General features: G+C 45.2%; 2 protein-coding genes across 2 annotated transcripts in view; both read left to right on the top strand.

The window, feature by feature from the left end:
- MAML2 (mastermind like transcriptional coactivator 2) overlaps window positions 1–8,892 on the top strand; it is a 211,727-nt gene extending 202,835 nt beyond the window's left edge. The window contains exon 5 of the mRNA XM_064718640.1: window positions 4,171–8,892. Coding sequence (XP_064574710.1) covers window positions 4,171–5,153 — 983 coding nt within the window. The 3' untranslated portion in view covers window positions 5,154–8,892. The remainder of the gene's footprint in view (window positions 1–4,170) is intronic.
- Window positions 8,893–23,713: 14,821 nt separating this feature from the next.
- The window catches only part of MTMR2 (myotubularin related protein 2), a 62,652-nt gene continuing 59,861 nt past the window's right edge, over window positions 23,714–26,504 (top strand). Inside the window, exon 1 of the mRNA XM_064718655.1 lies at window positions 23,714–23,880. Coding sequence (XP_064574725.1) covers window positions 23,798–23,880 — 83 coding nt within the window. The 5' untranslated portion in view covers window positions 23,714–23,797. The remainder of the gene's footprint in view (window positions 23,881–26,504) is intronic.

The following is a 26,504-nucleotide window of genomic DNA, read 5'->3' on the forward strand; positions in this document are numbered from 1 at the left end:
GTTATGTGGCAGCTCTTGTTGTTGTTAATCTGATGGACTCTCTGCCAGTCTTGTGGTATTTGGAGTCGCATCTCCTTGTTTTGAGACACGTGGGAATGGCAGCACTTGTCCATTCAAATCCCAAGTCCCTGCTGAGTGAGCCCCAGGAGGACAGCAGGGCTGTGCTGGGAGCTTCCAGCAAAGCTACCCGAGGCAGCGATTAGGAAACTCTTGCATAAGGGAGTAACAGTAGGGAAACTGTTTCCTTTTTCTGGGAATAGCTTTGCTCAGATCAGGGAAGAAGAAACAAAAAGCTAAATAAAACCGCACAGGCTGGAGAAACTTGGTTGAGTATTTTATTTCTCTATGCTTTTCCCCGCAGTGCCATGCCATGGCAAGAGACCCCCAAGAAAGGAGCAGGTGAATTGGGTAGGGGAGCTGTTTCTCTGAATTGCTGTAGCCTGGGGTGCCCAGCTGCTGTACAGAGTCCTTCTGGGGAAGGCATTTCTTCCCATCTGGAAGAAATAAGAATGGAAAATACTTGTGTTAAAAATAAAAGCATAAAAATAGCAAAACAAAGAAAGAGGAAGCTTCGTCTTTTGGCAACAAGTACAACCCCTTCCCAAATACTTGTGTTCTTCAAAAAGTGTAGCATTTGCAGGAGCAGTGTGATGGTAGCCCTGAGGTCTGCTCAACAGCTGGCAGGGTCACCCCAGGAGGGGCTTCATCCCAGTGGCAATGAAGTGACTGTACAAACTTGTAGTTCTGCTGGAGGGAGAAAACCATCTCTTGAAATGCCACTGAATTCTCTCTTTATTATGGGCTCACAGGAGCAAAAAATCAGGGACCCATCCCTATCATCCCTGCAAAAAAAAAAAGTCACAGAATCACAGAAAGGTTTGGGTTGGAAGGGACTTTAAAGATCATCTAGTTCCAAACCTTCACTAGACCAGGTTAGTCAGAGCCAAATCCAGCCTGGCCTTGCATACTTTCAGGGATGGGACATTCACAACCCTTTCACTAGTCCAGTGTTTCACCACCCCTGAGTAAATTTCTTCCCTGTGTCTAATCTAAACCTATCCTGTCTTAATTTAAAGTCATTCCCCCTTGTCCTGTCACTGCATATCCTTGTAAAAAGTCCCTCTCTCTCCCTCTCGTAGCCACCTTCAGGTACAAGAAATTACTAGATCACCTCAGAACCTTCTCTTCTCCCACCTTAACAACTCCACCTCTCTCAGCCTGTCTTCATAGGAGATGTTACAGTAGTTCCAAAACTGCACAGCCCACCAGCAAAGCCAAAGATGGGGCTAATCATGTGCTTGCCAGCTGAGCACTGATTGTGGGAATGTGATCGTTCCTGTTGGGCTAAAAACAGGTGGATTCCCCACAGCATATCCTGTCCCAGGGGCAGCCCAGCTCAGGGACTGAATTTAGGTGCTTAAGTTAAGACAACACAATTCTTAGGATAATTAGATCCTCTACAGTCCCACTTGGAGCCTGTTTGTGGAAGAGGCTGCCTTCCAAGCTAGTGGGAGCTTCTTAATTTAGGTATCTATGTCTATATTGATTTGAAACAAGCACTTGATTTGAAACAAGCACTCTGGCTGTGGAGTCACACTCAGTGTTAATAATGATTTGAGAAGAGTTATTTTTTAAGTCCTTAAGGAAAGAAATGAATTCTTTACATCCATTACTAAATGGAAATAGCATATGTATAAAAATAATGCAGAAAAAGCAGAAATATACAATTTTTCTTTGGTTCCAGACTGTGGGAGCTGAACATCATTATGGTAAAATTTCAACAGGAACAGTATATTAAATAGCTGTTCCTAAACATAGAATTTTAAAATATGTATGTCCATGATTTGTCTAAAAGAGTTTTAAAAGTGCTGGCTGAGAGGTTCTCCAAATTCTTAATGTCACCTTTTATTTAGTCTTGAAACACCGAGGGAGACTGCTAATGCCATGATCAAAATTAAAAGACTAAGTAGGCAATTCCAGCCCTAGTAGCCTAATGCAGAGTTCAGCAAAGCTACTGGGGAGCAGATACAGCCCAAATAATAAATAATTAAGGAAGGGGAAGATTTAATTTATTTCAAGCAACATGGGCTGATGTTAGAAGAATCTTTTCAAACTTGCATGGTATCTCTTTCAATGAAACCACAACTTAAAGGCAATAGTTGTTCAGGTTATGTCCCTTAAAGCATCTGACTTCTTACTGCCTGTTTTGGTTAAGAAACCTGAGTGGCACAGAATTAGCATAGCTCAAAAGGAAATGGCTGACAGGTCTCCAGATATCACCGTGAGCAGGTTGTGTGATTGAAACTGGATAGGTAAACATTGTCCCAGATGATGTTGAACTGGAAAAACAGAGCTTACTTTACATCCACATTGGAGCAAAAGTTATTGCTGTGACCAGCTATGATGTATAGCTCTGAAATCAACATCAAAAACTGCCACATTCTGAAGGGACTTCCAAAGGACCAAGGGACTGGAAAACATGCCACACACTGAGACTGAAGTATCTGGAGAGTGCTGCAGGCATGACACAGTCTCGAAGCACTGTGTAGTATGAAGGAATTTTTGATGGACCAACTAATAAAATTAGTCACACAGACCAATATATAATAAGATTTGGTGATGAAGCTGAAGTTAGTCAAATTCCATCTGGTTTTGCCAATGTACAAAGAATCAAGCCAAGGCAATGTGTCATGCCCAAAAATTGCTATTAGTTGCACCCTATGAAATAGCAAATCTCCTCGTTCCTCCTCTGGGAAAGGCTCAGAGAATTCCTGAAATGCAGTGGTACCTTGGTAGCAAGCTCATTTGACAGCTTTTCTCACACTTTGGGGGCCACCTAAAGAGGTGTGAGAATTTAGCTTGTACCGTGCCATGTGGCACAGATTTCCTCGGCTGACCCACACATTGTGTGAAGAAACATCTCCTTTCATTTGCCTTGAGCCTGACTTTTTTGAGCTGTGCTTCTTGTAGGGTTTGTACTGGAAGCAACAGTAGCAAAGGGAATTACAATGTGGAGCAGCTGATTGTGTGCAGAGAGGTTCTCCACAGTGCCATCTACCCTGGCTGAGTGGTTTAAAAAGTGGTTGGTCTTTTTCAACCAGTCTCTCAGGGATTAATTCAGTCCTGCCCTGCATAAGCACTCAGCCTTCATAGTATAAATGACCTACTGTGGCCTCAAACTAGAGTCTATGTAGCCAAAAAACTGAACTTGTGTTGAGGTTTGGTGGCTGGAGGCAAGGAAATCCTCTCTTCTTGTCATCCATTGGCAGATGTTAAGTACAGGAAAACCCTCCATTGGGCAGAATCAGCCAGGAGTGATAAATTCTGCCAACTCATAACTTGTAGTTTTCTGATGCACAAAAGGGGATGTTCAGGTGCAGCAAGCGCTGGCACATCATGTGTGGCTCCTTCACTGGCAAGTCTGTTTCTGCAGGGGCAAATAGCCATAGCCCAGCTGGGAAGAGAGTTTAGAAAGGGCACGTGTGGGGCTCACCAGGCACAGCACCGGCTCATGTCCCCATGCCTGCTCAGCCACCACGTGGGACGACAGGCACGGCACAGACTGGACTGAGCTCCTGCCCCAGCATACGGCTGCAAATGTGGGAGATGCACTCTTGGCTCCTGCTGTCATCTGGGACAGGCATTCCCAATCAAAGGATGGATACTGCTGCTGTAGCTGTCTAAGAAAGGTAGAAAAGAAGCCTGATGAAACTGCCTCTCACTCCCCATTGTCTCTAGAGGGAGCCAGGATAAGCCATGCCCTGTAAGGAAAAGTTTTTGATCTCTGATCAATTAGAGAGGCTTTGTCCTGTTTGACGTGTCTAGTGCTTCTGTAAAGGAAGGCAGGGAACTCTTCTCTCCTGCCCAGTGGTTCTGTCTGTCCTTCCCTGCTCCAATATTTCTCTTACAATGAGCATCAGTTTTGGCTCATGTGCTCTCCTCTGAAGGGATGGAAAAACCACAGGTGGCCTAGTACAGACCAAACCACCCTTTGGATGACAGGCATCTTCAAGGCCTTGAGCAAGTTCATGTAAGTCCTCTTAAGAGCAAGTATCTTCTTCAAGAAACTCTGCTCATAGAAAACTGGATTTTTGAGCTGTTGGTATTTGAATGACACCACATATTGATACACCCACGCTTGTTGTAACACTTCTGTTTTCTTCTTTCCAGGTGGTTCACCAGCTGTGAGCATGAGCTCCAACAACATGTCCTTATCCAACCCAATTTCAACTCACAGCATCATGCCCCAGAGCTCCAGCCTCATGTCCACCCCTGCTGGAACCCGAATGCCTTCTGTTCCTGCTGCTCGGAGTTTGGGCTGCTACGGGAACCTTCCTTGCAACCAACCAAGCACATACAATGTGACTTCAGGAATGAACCAAATGCAGCCACACAGAAACCAAAATCAAGTTCTGCCCAGTCAGAATAACCCCATGGTGTCCCGACAGCAAACCATGACCCAGGGGAACAATGGGGCAGCTTTTGGGACGGGGTCAGTGGTCAACACTCAGCAAATAAGGCCAGGCTTGACCCATGGAGTGACAGCTATCCCTGCTCAACGGCCGGCCAATGTGATGATCACAGCCACTGCCAATGCCCAGAACTGGGCCCCGCAAGAGGCTGCAGTGAAGCAGCAGGATGCACTGAAGCCTGCAGGGGTGCGTTTCCCCACGGGCACTCCATATCCCAACCAGTCTTTGCAGCGCAGCGTAGGCAACCAGCATTTTCCTCAGCGTGCATTGGCACCTCCTAACCAGTTACCGGCGGGAGTCCAAATGAGGGCCCCTCTGAACCAAATGCACCAGACTCTAAATGGACAATCTGCTGGCTCGCTACGAGGGCTCAGCATAAGACCCAATCAGCTGAGAGGACAGACTGTGCCTGCCTTGAATCAGCCAGGAACAAGTATGACACCGCCGTCATCTCTGCCATCAACTGGTTTCACAAGCACCAACCAAACCTCCCGGGCTTACCAAGGAAGTGAGCATGGCAGTGACCTAGCGTTTGACTTTCTGAACCAGCAAGGGGACAGTATAGGACCTGCACTCAACAGTGACTCGGATTTTATAGATTCTTTACTGAAAACAGAACCTGGTAATGATGACTGGATGAAAGACATCAACCTCGATGAAATTTTAGGGAACCACTCGTAAGTGACAGTACCAAGAGGGAACCAGATGAAGAGGCAGCAAGGACATTAGCTTTCTCTTTAGATGCCAACAACCTGCTTCATTAATTTACACTCCAGTAACTGGGCTGTCCTTTAAAATGCAACATAGAGCAACTGCCCTATTTGAAGACTAGCTCTAGGAACAAAACTGAAGTGACAGTCTAAGTGATATTCCTGCCTGCCACAAAGGAGTGAAAACATGTGGAGGGTCTGTTCCCCAGACCTGTGCCCAGCCCATTGCAAACTCATTGGTTCTTCTCAGAGGGGCTCCGGGAAAAAAACACATGCAGCTTCCCACACATGGAAGCACCAGTCAGTGGTATAGGCTGTGGAACATCATTTCTCTGAGTGCAAGTAAGACCCCAAGTGGTCCACAGCTCTTCAGTCATCTTGTTCACAGCCATTTACTTCCTTGGGACTGCTTAGCCCTGACAGCATCAAGCCCTGTGTAAATCTCATGGCATTACAAAAACTGTTTACTTCTGCACAGTACAAACCTACATTTGCTTTCCCAATGATTTTGTTATAAACCTTTTGTAGCACATAGCAGGGTAAGTGGTCTCATCCAAGGGAGGAAGGAAACAGATCATCCAGCGTGCTATTCGGTATGCTCTAGCATTTGTGCTCTCCCTTTCATCAGTGTTTGCAGTGAGTATTAGAGGATGCTGCTGTTCTGCCAGCAGCACAGTCATTCTGGGCACTGAGGGAAACATGAGGGAACTACTTCCAAAGCTCAGGATCCTCACTTTGCCACCTTGCCCTTCCCCAGGGACTCCAGTGACTTAATAGAAACTTGAGTGAGAAGGGTGCTCATGATTTGTCCCTGACTACTCTCCCAGTCCAGCTTAGAGGAGGCCAGATACCCAAAGTGGCTCAGCTAAGCCACTGTCCTTGTTTTCATCTCAAATCATGGCAAGTATCCATCAGGTAGTTCAGCCTGATCTTCTTCTCTCAAACAGGTTTAGCCCAGGTGAAATGCCATCATCTACCTGCCCGGGGGGGAAGGTGCCATTTTGATTGCACAGCATTTTGGTTCCATCCTGTTTTCTCCTTCGCCATATGAGGGGGAGTTGAAAGAGTCCTGCTGATGGCCCAGGTCCCCACAGCCTCTGTCTGGAGTACAGGAGGCTCTGCCCCTGAAACTAGCATGCACATCAATTATAACTCACAGCAGGAGGCTCCATCGGCCATATCTGTGCTTGTACATGAAACAGTTCTGGGGATTATTTCTGGGCACTGGACTCAATCATCTGTTCTGGTTTTGGGGATGGACCAGCTAATTTTGTCCTGTGCAATTTCTGTGCATAGAAAGAAGATATACTGGGGCAAGGACCATTCCCATGAGCAGTTTGCAGCCACCTTCCTTGAAGGCTAACAGAGCAGAGCAGTAAGGATACAGGCTGTCCCACACCTGCCAGGAAATAGTCTTGACTATATTAAATTCTTTGCTATAGACTTGGTCGGTAATGGCATCAGAAGGATATGCTATGTCACAATAAAGCAGCTGCACAGTGATTCAGGCAGGATTCATGGACAGGAACAGATCTTGCAATTCAAATGAAAGTGCTGTTCCTTCAAATGATGGGGTGCAGTGTGTTTCACAGCCTTCTCTGAATTAGCTACAACTAGATGTGGCAAAGGAATACAATGCCTACGTTCCGATGCCTTGGTGCCAAGAGGCATTGCTCAGCCCGTGCAAGTGCTTTATTCATCCTTGTTAGTGGCAGTGGGATGAGTAGACTATTTGACAATAGCCTCTGCACTTATCTGACCTACTTCTTGTGAGAGGTTTTAATCAGGCTTTTCCAGTTATTTCACCCTGTCATTTCAAATGGGCACCATTTTTCAGGATGTTTCAAGAAGCATCATCACACAAATGAGCACCAGCACCTCCACAAAAGGTGTAACATGGGCATTTAGTTAGATATGCCAGTAGAGGCTGTTCATTCCCAGAGAAATAAGAGGGATAAGAAAGCCTACTGAAGAGTCCCTTCTGCCAGCCCAGCCAGTGATCCCTGCACAGCTCTGCCTTGTGTAACTTGGTGACTCAGCTGCCCAGAAAGCTCCCTCTTCTCCCCAGGTTTGGTCGAGGTGCATGTGTGATATGTCAGTACAAGTTTTTCCAAACCTTTGAAGAGCTTTTGAGTTCAGGCCACTGGGGTCCCACCTAAGCTTGGAGAGATACAGATCCGATACAACAAATGTGTCCCATGTAAATCGTGCAAAACTAGACTGAAGCAGCAGCTGCACGAGTTTGAAGTGAAAGGAAGATTGCCTTCTCTGCCTCAGTGCTGGCAGTGACTGCCAGCACACTGGGAGGGACAGACAGCTGCCATGGATGCCACTGAGGCCAAGGCTGAGTTAGCATCACCACGAGCAATGGGCACTGTAGTCTGGTGACTTCAACTACCCTCACATGCCATTGAAAAAGCCACCACTGGTTTCTGTATTAGGGCCAGACTGATTTCAAGGTCCTCAAATAAGGCAAAAAAAAATTGTTCAGCTGAGGAGCTGGTCCCACGGAGTCAGGAGTTGGACTCAATGATTCTCGTGGGTCCCTTCCAGCTCAGGATATTCTGTGATTCCATGGTTCTGTGATGTGGTGGACTCAATGCTGAGTGTTGTCCTGTTGGCCTCAGCCTGGAGTGCAAAAGACTGAGGCCAACACTCGCATGGGCTGTGAGTGCCATCCCTGGGAGCAAAATTACATCCTGTCTTAAGTAAATTCAAAAAAGGTAGAGGCCATTTCCTGTCCTGTATATGTATACCTGATGCATTTGAAATGAGAGCTTGTGAAAGACTCTTGCAACTAAAACTTGAATCCAGTATCATTTCTTCAGAACACTTGCATCTGAATGGAGCTAGTGTCTTTTTTTTTTTCTTTCTTTGCAACGGTTAAGTGCACTACCCTTAAAATCTATTTTTCATCATTGACTGGGCACTCTTCACAGTATTGGGTTGTAAATATAAAGAATTATTTGTTTTGTAAACTTTTGTAAAAACAACAACAAAAAGTAATAATATTTTGGTAGGAATAATAAAAATCATATTATTTGGGTTATATTTATACATATGTGAAATAAATATACTATCAAAAAGTTGTATTTTATACAAAAAGTCAACTGTTACCTTTTGTATTCTATATACAAAGTTTTGTATGATATGATTGTTTATTTTTATCTGCAGATTTCAACTTTGGGTTTTAGGGGAGGGCAGAATGGGATCGTGGTTAAATAGCTGGGTCTGACCCCAAGCTCACTGAAACCAATGGAGTTTTTCCATTGCCTTCACAGGGCTTTGAATCAAGCCTTTAAATCACCTTCAGATATGTTTCACATCTGAAGCTCTCTGGAAACCTCAACATGTAAACATTCCAGGTTTCAAATTTTTTCCCCTAAAAAGGCTTTTATTATTATAATTATTGTTGTTATTGTTATTTCAGCTGTTGGGAGGCAGGTGGGACCTATGTAACTGTCATGTCCTTGTTGCATGTATGTCTGCTTTATATTTTCCCCATATTATAAACCAGTGTTTCTCTATACAGACTGAAAAAAGGTTGCTGTACAGAAATGTTTGTGTTTATGCATTTTTACATGTGGCTGTATATACCTCCTAGTACTATGCAGTGACACTTATTTGACTCCATTTATTTTTCACCTAAACATGAATAGTATGTTTTTCAGTAGCTATCAAAACTCTGCCAAGTAAATCAATCAAAATTATCCCAAGTGTCTCTTTTCTTACTATGAATTTTATATTGAATGTCTGTTTAGTCAACTGCTCATTCATCTGAGTAAATTAAAATTTTGATATTTTAGGAGGGGGGAGAGAAAAATGAACATCTGGCAGCTTCGAGGAGCTCAGCCTGCCTCCTTGCCAGAGAGCTGTGATATTTTCCTACTGACTAAAGATATGGTTTCACTACCAGAAAAGGTTAACAAATAATGGTTAATAAAAATTCTATCTATTGAAAGGGTTGATAGAATCTTGCAACAGAGCAGTTTGCCCTGGGATTCTGCAAAAACTGAAGCTGAGAAATGTGTACCCCCAAAAGTCAGCTATCCCAAGAGGGCCAGCTGAGTCCCCAAGGCTGTGCCCTGCCCTGGATCATACCCTGGAGATATTTGGCCCACTCCCCTCACTATCAGAGACCCCTAATGAGAAGCAGAAATCAAACAACTGGCTTCTCCTTTCCTCCTTGCCTCCTTCATATTACACGTCGTTCTAGCCTAAAGAGATTCCAGCCTACAGAGATTCCAGCATGTACAACATCACACTGGGCTGCAGGCTGTTTCACACAAGCATTCATCCCTACCGGGCTATTTTTAGCAGGTCAGGCCTGAGGAAGTGTCCTGTTCCTTGAGAGGCTTTCCGGGTTCCATCTCCAAGGGGGCGGCTCTTCCTGCCCCATGGACTAAGCAGAAGGGCTGGTGGAGGGGATGTTTCCAAGGGACAAATGTCAGCACATCACTGCCCGTGCTCAAAGGCTGCCTTGTGCTATTTTGAGATGTAGGGGGAAAAAAGGGCTCTCCACATCTTAACTGCTTCACTGCTGGTGGTGATGATGAGGGACTGCCATGCAGCACATCCACCCTTTTAGTCCCTGTCTGCTCACCTTCCCCTACAGGATAAGGGGGAAGGCACCCCCCTTGGCTGCCCCTCACAACACCAGCTCTACTGGCTGCTGCCCTCAGGTTTTTTGCTAATGTTGCTCGGTCCCTCCATTGTATCTGACTCCATTGTATCTGACTCCTACCCACAAATGGCTCCTTTGTCCTGCCCTGGAACCTGGTGCTTTCACAGGAGGGATGGGGGAGGATGCTGGCAGATGCTCAGTGTCCCACTGCAGAGGCTATGCCCATACTCCTGATCCTGGGTGGACATGCTGAAGTGAGGAGGTGCCAAGGAGGTGTGTGGCTCTCTCCTCACTTCAGCATTTCCAGCACAGATGACAGAAGGTGCTTCCCTTGCACTCTAGGAGGAAAATAAGGCACAGTCCCACTCATCCAAAGGTAAATCTGAAACAAATCAAGAAACACATGTCCTAAAAGTGTGTCTTTTCTATCTCAGCTGTAAAGGCAAAAGGCAAGGCAGGCAGGATGGGGGAGCACCAGGCAGGGCTGCTGCCCACCAGCAGAAGGTTCATCTTTGCCAGGGAGCTGAAAATCAGCCTGGGACCCCTGCCTGTCCCTGGAGCCTGGTTGTCTGTGCCACCAGGCTCTGAGTCCCTGGCAGTGCCTGGGGACCACGACCACCCTCCTGCAATCTCACAATCAAAAGCCATTCCAGCTGTGAGTGCAGGACAAGAGGGATAAGACAGTATAAAATACAAGTCACCCTGCGCCACACGGTTTCCATGCCAGAAAATGTCCCCAGGCCTGTCTCCTGTGCCCAGGGAGATGTAGCCAGTGAGGCAACATGGAGGAGGTGTGAGACATGAGTGGCAGTGAGTACTTTCCCTGCCTGGCTAGATGCAGCACAGCAGGAATTGCACCAGGCCCAGGCAAGGGCTGACCTTTCCCATTGCATCCAAATCACTTGGTGGGAAACACTACCAGCTCGGGCAGCACAGCCAAGAGTGCTGCTCCCTCCCACGGCAGCAGGGAGGTCTGGCAGCTGCAGGGACAGGGATGACATGGACAGGATTCCTCCTGCCACAATAAAAGTTTCAACTATGGTAAAAGCTTACTTCAGTCTCATTTTTAAATTAGGCATTCTGGGTGCAGAAAAGGTCAGGCAAGCTGAAAAAAGCAGGTTGATTAAGACTTAGAAATTTTGTCTTTAAAAAACCAAAAACAAAGCCAAACAAAATGGAACAAAAAACAAATAAACAAACACAACAAACACAAAAACCTACAAAAACAAAAGAAAGCAAAACAAAACAAAACCAAGTCAAAACCAAAACAAACAAAAGAAACTCAACACAAAACAGCATTTGGCAAGCTGGCATTTTCATTACAAGAAGCTCCTTTAAAAGAGCCAAAGTTAGATGATTGTTTCTCCTGTAGTGAGCCAGCCTCCTGTTGCTGTGAGTGAACACCCAGCGAGCGATGGCCCCTGTGGGTGCCCAGACGGGTGCTGCTGCTGGGCTGTGTGCCTGGGCACCAAGGCTGCAGGAGCTGCCCCAGCAGCCCCAGGACAAGCAGGGGCAGAGGACGCCCGAGGCTCCCAGGGCAGAAGGGACAAAGCCCCACCTGGCTGCGCTGCCACATGCCTGGGGAGCTCTCCCCACACTTCTCCTGCATTCCTGTACATGGCTTCAGACAACAAAGATGCTCTATCTCCATTTATTTTGGAGGGCTGCCTGACATGTTTTCACTCTGGTTGACAGGTCTGCCTTGTTTGACAGGACACAGTTGCTTTGTTTTATCCTTCTTGTCCAGGAACATGGGGAAAATCCTGTGGTGCTGTTCAGTGTTTGGGTGAAATGCTGAGTATAGGTGCATCCATGCACTTCCTGTTGAAGTTAGCAGTTCTGATGGCAAACCCTATCCCTCAATATCAATTTGAGATGAAAGGTAAAGTTCCTGGTTGTTGTGAAGTTCTATGAACATCATATAAGGGCAGGGTTTATCCTTGATACCATTATATTGGAGTGTCATGGTGAAAATAAAAGCAGGCAATGTATTCAAATCAACTTTAGTGCTTAGCTGGCCTCTAAGTACAACAGGTAAGTTCCAATCTAGAGGCCTAATGTTTTTTAAAATTAGTTTTGGAAGAGGTCCTAGCATACCAGCTGCTGAGAAATATTTATTAAAAATTATTGTAGTATTGTTTAAGGATCTTATATGGAAAGCTCCTTCTTGTAGATGTGGCCTATGGGGTTAGCTCCATAAGCTGGACAAGTGGGCACATATAACAGTCAGGTTAATATATGAGTATAATTTGTACCAAAGAAATTTCCATCAGTGAAAGATATCTAACTTTTTCAAGGAAAAATGTATGGGGACTCCATAATTTGTCTGCATCTCTTCAAATTTATTTGAGAAGGAAGCTGATGAGTTTTCCCAAATTGCAGTTTTTAAAAAGAGAGATGTGTCAGAACCCACATGACATATTATTTGATTCCTTAAATTTATCATTGTCTTTACTATTCAGTAAGCATACTGAATGTAGAAAAATGCATGCACTGAGCAATATAATCCTTTGTGAATCTACACAACTGCTTTGTCAATGAATGTTTATTCTGTTTTTGAGTTTCTTCTTCTCTTAAGGATTTCTTCTTCTCTTAAGGACTGTGCTTTTTTTCCATGTTACTTGTCCTTGAGCAAGACTTCTAGCTAGCATAATGTTATTCATGTATCTCTATGAATAACCTAACTCTACAGCAAATTAGAATTGGTGTAAAGAAACCCATTGTACTCTCACTGATTTCCTCAGTGTGAACACGTTAGCCTTGGCCTGTTGGATAACCAGGCTCACAGGATGTGTACAGCAGAGGCAAGAACCCCATGTGTGTTTCCAAAAGGCTGATCAAAGCTGCAGGGCTATGTGCTGTCCCCACTCACACGTGAGCCACAGGTTAACTGCATTAGTACAGCTAAAATCAGGCTTTCATGCATAACATGCCCTGAAAGACAACTCTTCCCTTCATTTAAGTAGCAAATCCACTAACCAAAGACTTTGCTCATAGTTACATGGCATCTTTATGTTATTATAGCCACAATGGTCTTGATTAATTGTGTGGATCTTACTAGAGTAAAGCCATCACATGAAAATCTTATTCATTAACTTTTCCTCCAATGCCAAAGACTTAATCTAGAGTGTTTTACCATATAAACTGCTGGCTTCTGACATACAAATAGCAATAGACCATATGTTTATACTGGGGGGTTTAAAATCTTCTCACAGAAAATACATGGAGTGCTTTAGAAGGTTGCAAAGAGAAGCTTGCAACAGATAACAAGATAGTGCTGGTTAAAGAAGTAAACTATTAAAAATGTAATTAAAAAACCCTTCATGAAGAACATTTCATTAGTTTCTCAACATTGAATATAGTCTTTTATAAGTGACTCAAGAGCACAAATCAGCACAAAATCTCAGAAATATTCTTTTGTTACATCTGTCTTTTTTACCCTCAGTAGTGGCCTATTTTGGCTTCCCCTTTTGGTTTTCTTTTATAAAAAAATTTAGAATTGAGTCTTTTTTGTACACTTTTTTGTGTCTCCAAAGCCTCCTGCTATTAGATTGTTTTTAGCTTTCAGCAAGTGAGAGTGTGCAATAAAGAAAAATTTCCCAATGGCCACCAACACCGCAGCACAGCGTAGCTGTGCACTTGGATGACAGATTAGCTCCAGAAATGCTACTTTTTATTAAATTATCTAAGCTTTCATCAGAGAATGCTTTCACCAGGCTTTTACAGCCTTTGATAAAAGGCAAGATTTTCGATAAGAAGCCCAAAGCCCAGCTCCCATGCCTACATTGATCTAAATAATGATGTCTGGCCCTCAGGTTTTAGCTTGTAGAACAGTGCCACCCTGGGAATATGATGTCGTCCAGGCAGAAATAATCAATGCAAATGAACAGAAATCTGGAAAATATATAGAGAAGAATGAAGGTTCTTTAGCCTGAAGAAGAGCAGATTTGAGTGGGAATAGAAAAGAGATTCTTTGAATGGATAGATCATTGCTGCCAGGGTAAAAGATTGGTTATTTTCCATAATAATCTCTACAGGCCAAGAAACCGTGGCTTCAGGTTAGATGCCAGGTGGAATTTTGTAACAGGAAGGATAACATGAGGATGGACTCTCTGAGGAGGGTGTGGGGTCTGAAGCTCCTCAGGACCTGCTTTAGGCAGCTGTCAGAAATGATACTGGTGTGGTTATCTGTCTCCAGCCAGCGGAACAGACTAAATGTCTTTGTGGGTGCTCACAGAAAGGCAGCAAAAATATTGAAAACAAGTGAAAAGTTTTCATGCTGAGGAAGGAAAGGGGAAAAAATTGTTTTGTGGGGCTTAAGTCAATGAATACTTACCAATTCATATGAACAGAAATGCATCCCAGCCCACTTCCCATCCTGTAAGGCAACTATTCAAATCCCACTCTGCTTCTACACCATAAAAAGCCAGCAGGAGGCTTGAGAGAGATGGGTTTGTCCCAGCTGTCATGTCTGGTCCTTCAGATGTTTTCCTGGGGAGTGAAGTTAAAGAAATTTTCTATTTCAGCTCCCTTTCCTGAAGAAAAAGATTTTGATCCTGTGCTTGCAGGATGGCTGGCTAATCACAGGAATGATCAGAAGCTCTCAGAGGTACCCAAACCCAGCCCGGAACATGTCTAAGTTATGTCTTTGTTCACTTGACAAAACTAAACAGAAGTACCTTGTGAGAGGATTAGCTATCTGCAATTCAATCCAGATGATTGCTTTTTTATGGAAAACCATCCCTCTGCATACCACCCAGAAGGACAGCCACCACAGGGTGAGGGGTACCGCGGGCTCCTGTTCCACCCCAGCTGAAGCTGCAGGCTTTAGAAGCAGAGCTAAAAGAAGATGCACTGCTGCTGCAGGAGAGGGGCTTAGCAGCGTGTGAACGCCATGTGCTCGTAAAGGCATTTAAAAGATTAGGGGAGAATTAAATGTTCGCCTGTCTTTGTTGTTCAGCACAGCTTCAAAGCTGGAAGATAGAAAATATTTTCCTGTCTTTAAATACCGGAAGGGGACTCCTAAAACAATAGCAGGGAAATGCAGGCATGACCTAACAGATTTATACACAAAGATGCTGGACAATTCTTACCGGATGGGTGAAGAGCATGCTATTCTGCAGTATAAAACAGTGATATTCAGTTCACCATTTTGAACAATGGAGAGTTTTTCTCAGAGAGGTTATGACATTAAATCAGATTTTTACTGAACTGAGAAACTTGCAGCTCCACAAATAGGGCTAAAGGGGTCTTAAGATACCTTGGCATGCCCCTGCTACCGAGCTATTCTGCACAGCTTAGCCAGCTTTGGGGACACGGCCGAGCTGTGGCTCCCAGCCTGCAGTCAGTGCCCTCCGGCACCACAGCTCTGCCCGGGGCAGCCACTCTGCCCCGCACTGCGGCTGCGGCTGCACTCTGGCTCCAGGCCCTGCTGTCCCCAGCATCATCCTCTCAAAATACCAGGTCCAGTGCTTCTGAAAGCATCTTTATAAGGCAGACCCATGGCTGTTTTCTGCATGAGGGAACATCTCTTCCGACTACATTTGGGAGTTTTATGGATTATTCTTCTTCACTACTCATTTGATTCATTATAGAAAGGGCAGAGCAGAGGCGAAAACCTCACTCATTATATATTTCTCCTCTCCCATTCCAGCCTATATCTCTGAAATATGTCATCACTGAAACAGTTAATTGGGACTAGTAGCAATTTATATCATCCTTAGAGAATAAAGGAAAATTCTTTGTAACAGCAAATCTCATTCTGAGCAAACACAGCCCTGACTTCCTAGGCTGCCCATCACCTGAAACAGCTGCATTATTTGTGTTTCAGAGGCCTCACAGTGAAGTGAACTTTATTCATATTCATTGTCATCATAGTATAAATTTGAAATGTATTTGGGTTTGTGTTATGTTTAATGAGAGTGGGAATGTGCTCCCTAGAACAATGTACAAGTAGTTTTACAATCTGTTAGCACTGAGCTAAAAGATATTCAGGTTATTGAGCAACATGTTCCTACAGTCAAGGGCTTATATCTTGTCCATGAAGAATGCTGGAGCAGAATAAGGGCATTTCTCTCCTTTCCTTCTTTTCCTTTGTAAAAGTGAATTAATATCTCTTACTGGGGACACTGGTCCATCCTACATTAGGGTTACTTAACCCTTGCCTTTGCAATGGACTCTTGTGATCCTTTCCTGTGAAGGGATCAGACTTCTATTTTTTTTGGAAGCAGGTATTCATACTCTGCACTCTGGGGTAAAAATGTATCTTTGACTTGGAAACTCCTCTCTGCTTTGGTTGAGACATTGAATGTTAAACCTCTGTAATTTCACTTCTCGGTTTCTTTAGGTTGGAAAGCATGTTGGCAACACTCCAGAATGACTGAAGCATTGAGGGAGCTATGAGGCACGTGCTGATGGTTCAAGTCAGGGCTCATTCTGAATTCCTGCTGACACCAGGCACTGCCAACACCTCTGCTCTCTGCAGTTGCTTTTGTAGCAGAGTTGGCCAAAGCAAACATGTCCCAGCCAAAGCATCAGCCTCCAAACTGTCTCTGCTCCTGAACCACCTGGGCCTGTCTGTCAGCATGCCGAGGATGGGCTGAACCTGTTGGCAGAGCAGCAGCAGGTATTACACAGAGACACAGCTGAGCTGCCAGAGCGGCTGCACCTGGGAGATGGTGGAGGACTGTGCATCATGTCACCATCCTGTCACACCACCCTGGGGCCCCCACGACAGGCTGAGGGATGCCATCCCTGAGCACGATGGCATCCCTCAAAAGGAAAAAAAGAGAACAGTTGCCTCAGCCTTCTTTGCTCTCCCTCCACAGCAGTGCCAGCATATCCAGCACTAAACTCACTTCTCATCCTGCTCCTTCCTTGTTAGGGCCAAAAATCCCCCAGCTAAGAAATGAGGGGTAGCATCTTCCTTCATACACTCACCACTAGCAGTGTATGTCCCTCTTAATCTCCCAAACTGCAGGGACATGAGTCCCCTGTCCATCAAAGGCAGGGAAGAGGATACTGGGTTCTGCTCCTTCGCCTCTTTTGAGCCCAACTCATGAGACAGCAATCCTTCTCAAACATCCCACACCCCAATCATAAAGATGTGCACAAGCAAAATGAGGGTATCAAGATCATCAAAGTTTCTGAGTTTCTGTACTGAAGGTACAGAAGTGACTGACTGCAGATAACAGCAAGGTAACTTATTGCATTCATATAAGATAATTAATGCTTAATTTTGGCCTTCAAAAACTGCAGAAGCTTATAATTGAGCACAGGGTAAAAGCAGTTGATATCCAAATGCTGAATCATGACCAGAAGCAGCATATTTGGAGTTGCTTGTGAAGCCTGCCCTTATGTGCAGACATAAAACTGGCTTCTAACTGCCCAGTTCCTTTATAATTTTTGCCCTGAACCTTCCCTGCATCCAGGGCTGAGATGGGATGTCTGAGTGGGATCCCTTTAGGTTATATTGGAAATTTGAGAACCAGGCATTTCCTAATTTTTGGTACATGTGGCATTGCATCCTAAATATTTCTTTAATGCATTACTTTGGTGAATACAACACAGATTGATGTATTCATCAATCAAACAAGTGGCAGAATGGATAAAAGCTGTCTGCTCCTTTTATGAGCTAAAGCCAGCTTCAAGAGGAGGGCAGTGCTGTTCATGCCTAGGAGAACAGTAACAGCAATGTCAAAATTAGAGTCTGAGATCACTTGTAGGACACTGCAGGCTCCTGCAGTTGTGCACTTCCCTGACTAGTCCCTCACTACCACCTTCCTGGGAAGAGAAGCACACACTCTCCAGCTGTCTGGTGCTCTGAGAAACATTGCCCAGCATCCTCACACTGGGTGTGTGATGGTCCTGGAGCCAAAGAGAAACGATTCCATGGGAGGTCCACATTGCTAAAATAAAAAGTGGTCAGGGGGATACTGGCCATGAAGCCAGGTGGAGCAAATTGGCTTCTGCTCACACCAGAACCAGTTCCTCCTGGAGCAGTCTTGCCTCACCCCTGCAATACTCAGCCTGGTTCTCCTCCAGCTCCATTAAAACCCTGTGATCTGCCTTTTCCAAACTTTAGTTCCATTGGCAATGGCAATAAGCTTCTTCCCTCATTGTATCCATGGGCTAAATGTGTCTTCAGTAGCTTCCTGAACATTTTCTACAGTTCACACACTGCAGACAGGTAACTTACACAGACCAGACAACTCTCAAATACTTCATTTTTATTGCACTCACTGTTAAGCTTGCAACTCCCCAGCCCTTTCATCACTAGAGCATAACATCCTGTTGCTTTTAAAAGAAAGTATGAGCTTTCCACATGGAAATTTGAGCCATCAAGGTAAATAAAAGGGAAACTGACAGGAATTAATTTCTACTGTTTTATATTCTAGAAATGTCCTTCTCATTTTAATATCATCTCCAGATCTTACCATCAACATTTTATTGTGTTTCATTAAAACACTACCACAAATGTACATCTTCCTTAACAGAAAAGGAAGTGTAAATGCAATAAAGTCAAGTATTCTTAACCATTTCCCTAATTGTAGCTATTAAACATAGCAGCTGCAGATTAAAATCTCACTTTAAGTAGTCTGTGTGCACATAGGCAATATAGACAGTACTATTTCAGACAATGTAGACATAAAATTACTAAATTTTAAATGAATATTTGCTTGAAAATTGGTGTATAAATCAGGACTGTAAAACACAAATTTGAGATCTAAGAGGTACAGAGACTTTTCTCCTCCGTATGAACATCTTTTCCCAACTCAGGGACTGCAAGTGCTGAGACTTCAGACACCTTCCTAATGTCTGACAGTATCAAACCAATTCTTACCCCCACATAATTCCTTCCTGCCTGATCACCCTACAGCTTCTGGAAATGCATTTATTTCCAGCAGTAGTGGTTTAACAAGCGTCAGAATTTTCAAATTTAACTCCTGTGAGTAATTCTTTCTTTCTTCATGTTTGCCAGATTGAAGACCATTACACAGATGCCAAGGAGCTGCTGGAGCGCAACAGCCCAAACAGCCAGACAGCTGCTGTGATGCATTTAGTCCTTCAGGAGAAAAGATGCTTTATTTGAATTGACACACAAAATGGATCTGTGTGTTCTGCAGCATGCAGTGGAAGTCCTGCCCCTAGAGCCCAAGGCCTGCAGCTCTCCAGGTGCCCACAGCCCTCAGGCTCCCTGTCTGGGCCTTGGACTGTGCCGGTGCCATCACGTAGCTGTGAGCAAACACAGGCCATGGAGCTCTGCAGTAATGCACAGGCCATGGAGAATTAAAAGCACCAGGCAATAAAAACCCAGGCGAATTGCATGGTGACTCCAGAAGACTGTGCACACTGTGCACACACGGATGGAACCTGATGTACTCATTAGCCTGTGGCATATTTCATGCCTGACTGTTCTGTGGGCAGCCATAATAACCTGGTGTCGGGAGTGAGGACAAGAAAGCAGTACACTGACAGAGCAGCAGGAAGAACAAAACAGTGTGCCCATCAAAAGTGCTTCAAAACAGGTAACAAGCTATAGTGTACAGAATTAGGTCCAGGTTGAGTCCAGAGCCCCATGTCTGTAGCACCGTGCATCAATATGTGCATGACTGCATAAAGAAAAAAAAAAAAAAAAAAGTGACCATAAAAAGTGTTAAAGGGTTATTGATCATTAGCTTCTGTGTCTATCAAACACAGAGGGGGTGCAAGGCAAAAGCACTGTCAGGGTGCCATCATAGCCAGTCCAGAACCAAACTGTGGGTGAGCTGAGGTGACCACTCCGATCAGGTTTACCAGAATTATAGTAACTTTGGAGGCACAGTGACAATTTCACTGTAGATGTAAGTCCTAAGTCCCTCTCTTTGTTTTGACTAGTTTCCAGCTTCAACAGCACAGGCATTATGCATCAGCAGGACCAAATCTGTGCATGTTCCCTATGACCATCTTGTAACAGATGTTCTTGCAACCACAAGCAGCTCTAGCTCCAAATCACAGCCACAGTGAGTTGTTCTTCATCAGCCTCTCTCCCTGTGCCAAAGCTCTTGCTGTTTCTGACCTCATACTTTATCAGCTGATGGGGCTTGACAAAGGGAACATATGCCACCTCCAGTGTGATTTGATGATCATACATCACAGTGGGATCTCACCAGTGACAATCCTCCCTTCCCAAGGCACTGAGAATCTTTTATCGCCTGCCCACTGCCCTGAAGCTGTAGATCAAGAAGACAAGAAAATGTAATAAATCTCAGAACCATTTTAGTGAATCAAAGGAGAGACAAGGGTGTCTCTGGCTGTGTGGTTTTCAGAACAATTATGGGACTGAGTCATGCTGCAAATTTTTTGGACTCATTGATGGGGACTAGACTAGAGAAGGCACAGTGTGTGAAGCTGACTTTGCCATGAACCATTTAATGTGCTGTCTAAGAGGGCACAGGAATATATGAGTATAGTGGCAAAAATATGGGAGATCCATAGAGCTGCAGCAAAGAGGTTTAGGATGGATGAGATTTTAATGTTGGGATTGGAGCAAAAGGGAAAGGTGATCATTTTCAGAAGGGATTAGGGCTCTGATTCCCTTATTGTTCATAGGCCTTTCAACCATGGGATGAGCTGTGAGATGGCAAGAGGGAGAGGGAGGGGAATGCTGTACCATGCAATGACAGGTTATGATAAAGACTGCAGCAGGGGAGCAGGTTTTTTCAGAGTGGACCATTTGAGTACACGATCCTGCTTCATGGTCTACCCTTTGACCACTGTATAAACATGATTCCTCCTCTGCTCCAGGGACATTTAGTCAAGCAGCCACAGACCACCAGCCAAACATCCTCACGAGACCCCTGCGAAATCTGTGCCAGGATGTCCGGGCTGTGTGACTGTCCCTAGCTTTGGTGAGCCCCATGCTCAAAGTGTGAGATACAACAGACCTGTGTTTGGCTGTGCAGCAGCAAAGCTGAGGAGCTAATCCAGGAATGAGAGCATCTGGATTCATAACATCTGGCACATTGATATAGCAGATGTATGGACCACACATACGTACAGAGCTAGAAAGCCCTTAATTCAACAGACACACAATTTAAATACAATGGATACAAAATAGAATCTCACTTTTCACCCACAAGGACTGAAGTAAAAGCCTTACTTCCCCTCACTTAATCATGTTTTACATGTACATAATATTATCCTCTTTGTGCTGTGTTCACCACAGCTTTGACAGCCTCTAAACACCTAAGAAAGCCTGGGGCTATGTATTTTTCACTTTGTATATGCTACAACCACATACAAGTTGAGGAAGTATTGGAGGATGTCTGCTTGTCTTTTAGTTGAAATGAATCTTATACACCTTTGATTCAAGGAAGCTTCTTGTCATTCTTTCTTTCAGATATCACTGTGTCAGCCACATAGCATTAAAGATGAACACAGATAATTCTATTACTTATCCATTACGTTAATTTTATTTTACTGTTTCCTGTGTTGAAATCACAAAATGACAGAACATTCCCTCATTAAAAAAAAAAAAAAAAAGAAAAAACACCCAAATCTAAATGATGGTACTTGTAAGATAATGGTAGGGGATGTGGCAAGCAAAAGTAGGTTAACAGACTGAACGACACTTATTTTGCATCAGTTATACAACAGTCTTGTGAATTGTCCTTAATTGGTTTTGGTTATGTCAGGCCTTTATTTAATTCTCCATCACTTTTAAGAGCCCTGAGGAAACACACTTCACAGAGAGAATATTCTGACTGACTTTGAAAGTGTGGCATTGTTGAGCAGAAAGACTCACTGAGCAGACTGCTAGTTTCTTTCAGCAGCAGGAGAGATGCAGGAGGTGATTAGCTTTGTTCTCATTTACAAAGCACCAGTGGGAATTTCTAAAGGGTTTCACAGGCCCTGGGGATAAGGCCAAGAACAAAACAGGGCAGTGAAAAGCAAAGAGAGCACTTCATCAATAAACTACTTAGAGATGCCACATCAATAGCAAATTAGGAAGAAAGGAAGGCATTCTAATACTTCCACATAGCAATGGAGGTTTACATATTGTTTTTATTCCTACTTGACTTTTTTAAACAACTGCACCTCTATCAAACCAAGCTTAGCAGAGGGAACAGAGGTAGTACCAACTCACCACAAGGCAATTTGATAAGATTTGAAAGGGAGACATGCACTGCTTTGTGCTAGTTCTACAGCGCTGACCTCTCCCAAGGGTTACTACCGCCAGGAACTCCATCCCCGGAAGGGCTGGGAAGAGAGCACAGCAGTGGGAAAAGGCTGCCAGGACCTGCCTGACTGCTCAGCAGTGGTGCTGAAGGACTGCTGCCACAGCACCCCCTGCCAGCATGTCCCCACAGAGGACACCATCTGCTCGCTGGACACACGTGTGCATGAAAAGCTAAACAGAAGAGGCAGAGAGACAGTTTGCCATTCATACCTTGGTTTTTATTAATAAATGGTGCTTCTAAAATGTTCATTGCCCCTAACCAGAGGGGAGGAAAAAATATGAACATGTTTTAAATAATTTTATAGCTGGTACAAAATCAGTACAGGCCTATGTATTTTTCAATTGTAATGATTTTCAACTGTAATGTCAAGGCATTTTGTTTGGATTTTAACTCTGGAATAAACCACTATCAATTAGCTTATTTTTCGAACAAGGATCTCACTTTTAACCATAAAACAGTTTTCATTCTAGAAAAGCCTCCAGGAACTCAATTTCCTAGGCTGAAACCTTCCCTCCCCTAAAACTCATTTGCTAATTTGGCTACTTTTGCTCAGAAGATCAAATGAAAAATACGAAAATAAACCTGCCTCAACTAAACTGCATTTTCAAGTTTAAACAAAACCAAAACATTCAAAACCATCCCACATACACTTTGCTCAACAGCAGCTGACAGAGACTAAAGGAAAGAGCAACAGAGGCAGTTTCACAGCTGGATCATGCAGTCTCAGATGGGGATGCTACAAACCTGCTTCAGCATCCTGCATGACATCTGACAACAGGAACAAAATGGGAAACAACAGAGAGAAACACAGCTAATTTACTCCTTGGAGCATGAAGTGGGATGATGTTTTGGTAACCATTCTACAGCCATACAGTATACAAATGTTTAAAAGACACAAGGTTTATCCTATTTTGAGGCAGTATTTTAACCGGAAGGTCCATCTGGATGGATACTCCTGACATCAGATGGTGTTTGCCAACACACAAGTCTTTCTGGAAACCCATCAACCTCCTAACACATCCCCATTGGTTCATTCTTTTTGCCTCATGAGATTCTTGTCAAAATAGCTAAACATTTGAAAGACATCTGCATCCTTGATATGGGAGGTTTAAGATTCAGCCCCTCAGTCTTTGTAAGCAACGCCAAGAGCTTTTCTCCCTCTCTTCGATTGCTTCAAGGAACTGGGCATACCATGGCTCTTCCTGCAGAACACTTGATACCTAACTGTGCCTGCAAAGCCCTCGGGACACGGATCGCCATGGATGCATTGGCGCTGTCCGTCGGGTAACTTCGCAGAGAATGTGACTGTGACCTGCCACCTTCCACAGCCCCTGCTCCATCCTCTCGAGGGACAGACTCAGTGGGGATCCTGGAGCAGACAGGGGCAATTACAAATGTGAGCAGCGCAACTGTTTTAACTGTGGGTGCACAAGCCAGCTGGAAAGCCTAACGCAGGTGAGCTGACTTCAAGAGCGATGCTTGAGACAGACCACTTCCTTGCCCTTAGGAACGACCACCGTGCTCCGAGGATGGAACCCGGCAGCTGACATCTTCCCTCGCTTCTCAAGAGGACATAAAGGGGATCGCGGCCCACCCCGCACCCTCACGCTCCAAGCCCCGCTCCCGCAGCCGGTGGCGGCTCGGCCCCCTCAGCGCCCCGCCTCGGCCCGCCCCCCGCGCGGCACGCCGGGCCAGCATGGCCGCTTCCCGCCCCGCCGGGCGCCGGGGCTGAGGGACGCGGGGACAGCGCCCGCCGCGGGGCCGCCCGCCATGGAGGGCAGCTCCAGCTGCGAGAGCCTGGGCGCCGGGCGGGCGGCGGCGGCGCGGCCGCCCAGCGGCGATTCCCTGTCCAGGTACCGCCCGCCGCAGAGCCATCGCCCCCGCCCGCGGGGCTCGGCGGCCGGGGAGCACCGCGGGGCGTGGGGCAGAGGGAGGGAGCGGGAGGGGCCGCCAGGAGGGATGGAGGGAGGGAGCTGGTGCTGTTTGCTCCCTCCGTGGGCAGGAGGAGCCTGCGCTTCCTCGCGGTCGGGTCCGTCCTGTAAGGGTGTACCTGCGCTGGGGGTGGCCGTGGGGTGACGGAGCTGGAAGGCAGGCGTGGACTCTGCTCGGCTGCGGCACAGGCGCTCTCTCTTTGAGGCCTTTAAGCAGGGCAGGAGATGCTACCTGCACCGGGCTCTCGGTAAATCCCTGCATAGGCAGAGCGCTGCCCCTGCCCTTGGTACCTGCGGTGGAGGGGTTTGGGAGATGGGCGCACAGGTGAGCGGTGCTGGCAGGGCAGGCGCGGCACCCGCCTGGGAGCTGCCTTTCAGCCCGCTGCCATGCTCTCGCCAGGCCTTGTCCTCTTCAGGAGCAAATTTCCTGTGATGTCTTGAGCTTCTGTGATTTTGCCGTCATGGTTTTGTCTGAGAGCCTGACTTTGCGGTCTGAATGGCTTTAATGCCATGTGGGTAATATTCTAGGTCCTTAATTCATGGAAGCTGGAAGGAGACTTGTGTTCTTCTCACTGTCTATGAGCTACCAGTGAAATTTGAATTTAGTGACTGAAAGCACATCCTGCTTGGGCCTTGTGTTTGATGGAGAGGGTTGCAGTAGGGTAGCAAGGGCAGGCACTGAGAGACGGATAGGGCTGGTGGAGTGGGAAGCCCTGGTGTTGTGCTAGAGCCCAGGAGCAGGATATCCTGATGGCTGCTGACGGTGGTTCTGGCTGCCCTTGCCGTGCCCAGTTTGTAGGATCACTGGATAACTCTGGATGAAGAGATCTCAGCATCCCTGAGTCCAGCTTCCCACTCATACCAGAGACAGCTTTAAGATCAGATCTTTTACCCAGTTTGATCTTGAAAACCTACAAAGGTGAAGTGCACACAGACTCTCTGCACAACCCATTGGCATCTTGCTGTGTATCTTCCAGTGGCACTGGGCTTGCCTTTTTGGTCCCCCTAAAGCAGTCTCTCCCCAGTCTTTCCCCACAGGCAGGGTGCTCCAGCCCTGCTATCCCAGAGGTGCTTCCCTGTACTCCCTCTAGCTCCCTAGTGACTTTCCTGCACTGTGAGGCTAATACCTGGATGAAGCATTCCAGAAATGCTCTATTGAAAGCTGGGCAGAGGGCGTTCCTTCCCTGGATCTCCTGGATCTGCCTCTGTTCTTAGAGCCCAAGGTGCTGGTGGCCACTTTGTTGCCAGCATCTCAAAACTCCCATGCTTGGCTGTTACCCAGCTGCTCCTCAGACAGGCAATGCCCAGTTTGCACTCGAGTTTCTTCATTCTTGCATCCTTCATGACTCCTGACCCTCATTTCACCCTTCTTCATCAAATTCTTCTGTTCCTTGCTCTCTATACTGGTTGCCTTGTGCAGTTCTACCAGTGCCCTGCCAGAACCTGCAGGCTTTTTTCCCCCTTACCTAACTGACCCAATATATTCTTCTTTTTATCTCTGCATCAGCTCAGGCAACTTGGACCCATCTGGAGGTCATTCACTGTAAGAGGCCTGTGGACACTAAAGAGAGCTTAACTCAGAAGAGCCAGTGGCTACAAGGAAGCTCCTGTTGAGCCTCTCGGCAGCGTGCCCTGCACAAATGGAACCGTGGGGAAATTGAGATGATAAATCTGTTGCTGTCGAGCATGCACAAGGCTGTATCCTCCAAGCCCAGACTCTTAACAGATTCCTTGGGATGTAAAAAAGGCTTATTCAAAAGCTTTCAGAATCTCAAGTCTCTGCTTGAACATCTAGAGCCTGTAGAAGAAAGCTAGCCACTTGGGAGGGTTTAATGTACTCCAAACAAAATACAGATATTTGAAATAGATTGATGCTTTTTATCTGTAATTATTAATAAAAATACCCTCATCTTGAGTTGAGTACTCTGTGAAACTTTTTAGTTGAAATGGTTCAAGGTTAGGGCAAAATTACAAGAAAATAAAACCAGGGTCTTGTAATGAGAGATGGCTAGTGACCTTCAGAATGTTTATTATCAGCTTCCCTTGCAGTGATGCATATGCACAAATAAATATTTGTATATGAATTGGACAGTAGATTGATTATCATCAGGCTTTTTTTTCATTACAGCTGTACTGGTATTTGATTTTATACATCCGAATAATTCTGAAGCTAATTGGACTATTTGTATGCATTGAAATGTTTTAATCTCTATGACTGTGATCTAACAGCTAGACCAGCTTCAAATTGTAACCTATGACACATTTTCACCAAATGATTTTGTTTAAAAAGAAGAAGTTAGCTTTGGGGATGATGTGAGGAACACAATGAATCATGAGGATGCTGTCATCAGTTTTGATAATTCATTTTATTTAAAAGGAACAAAAATCAAAAAATTACTCAGAGGTCACTCATCCCCGAATCACCATTACCTAGCCATGTGAAGCTGTACTGAGTTGTAGTTACTGAATTGTTTTATGCAAGATTTAGAAGACTTGGAAAGGTGCTAATATGAAATACAGCAGTGCGTTCTTTAGGTTGTCTCAGG

Source organism: Zonotrichia leucophrys, chromosome 1 (assembly GCF_028769735.1).
Source record: "Zonotrichia leucophrys gambelii isolate GWCS_2022_RI chromosome 1, RI_Zleu_2.0, whole genome shotgun sequence".
Taxonomy (NCBI): domain Eukaryota; kingdom Metazoa; phylum Chordata; class Aves; order Passeriformes; family Passerellidae; genus Zonotrichia; species Zonotrichia leucophrys.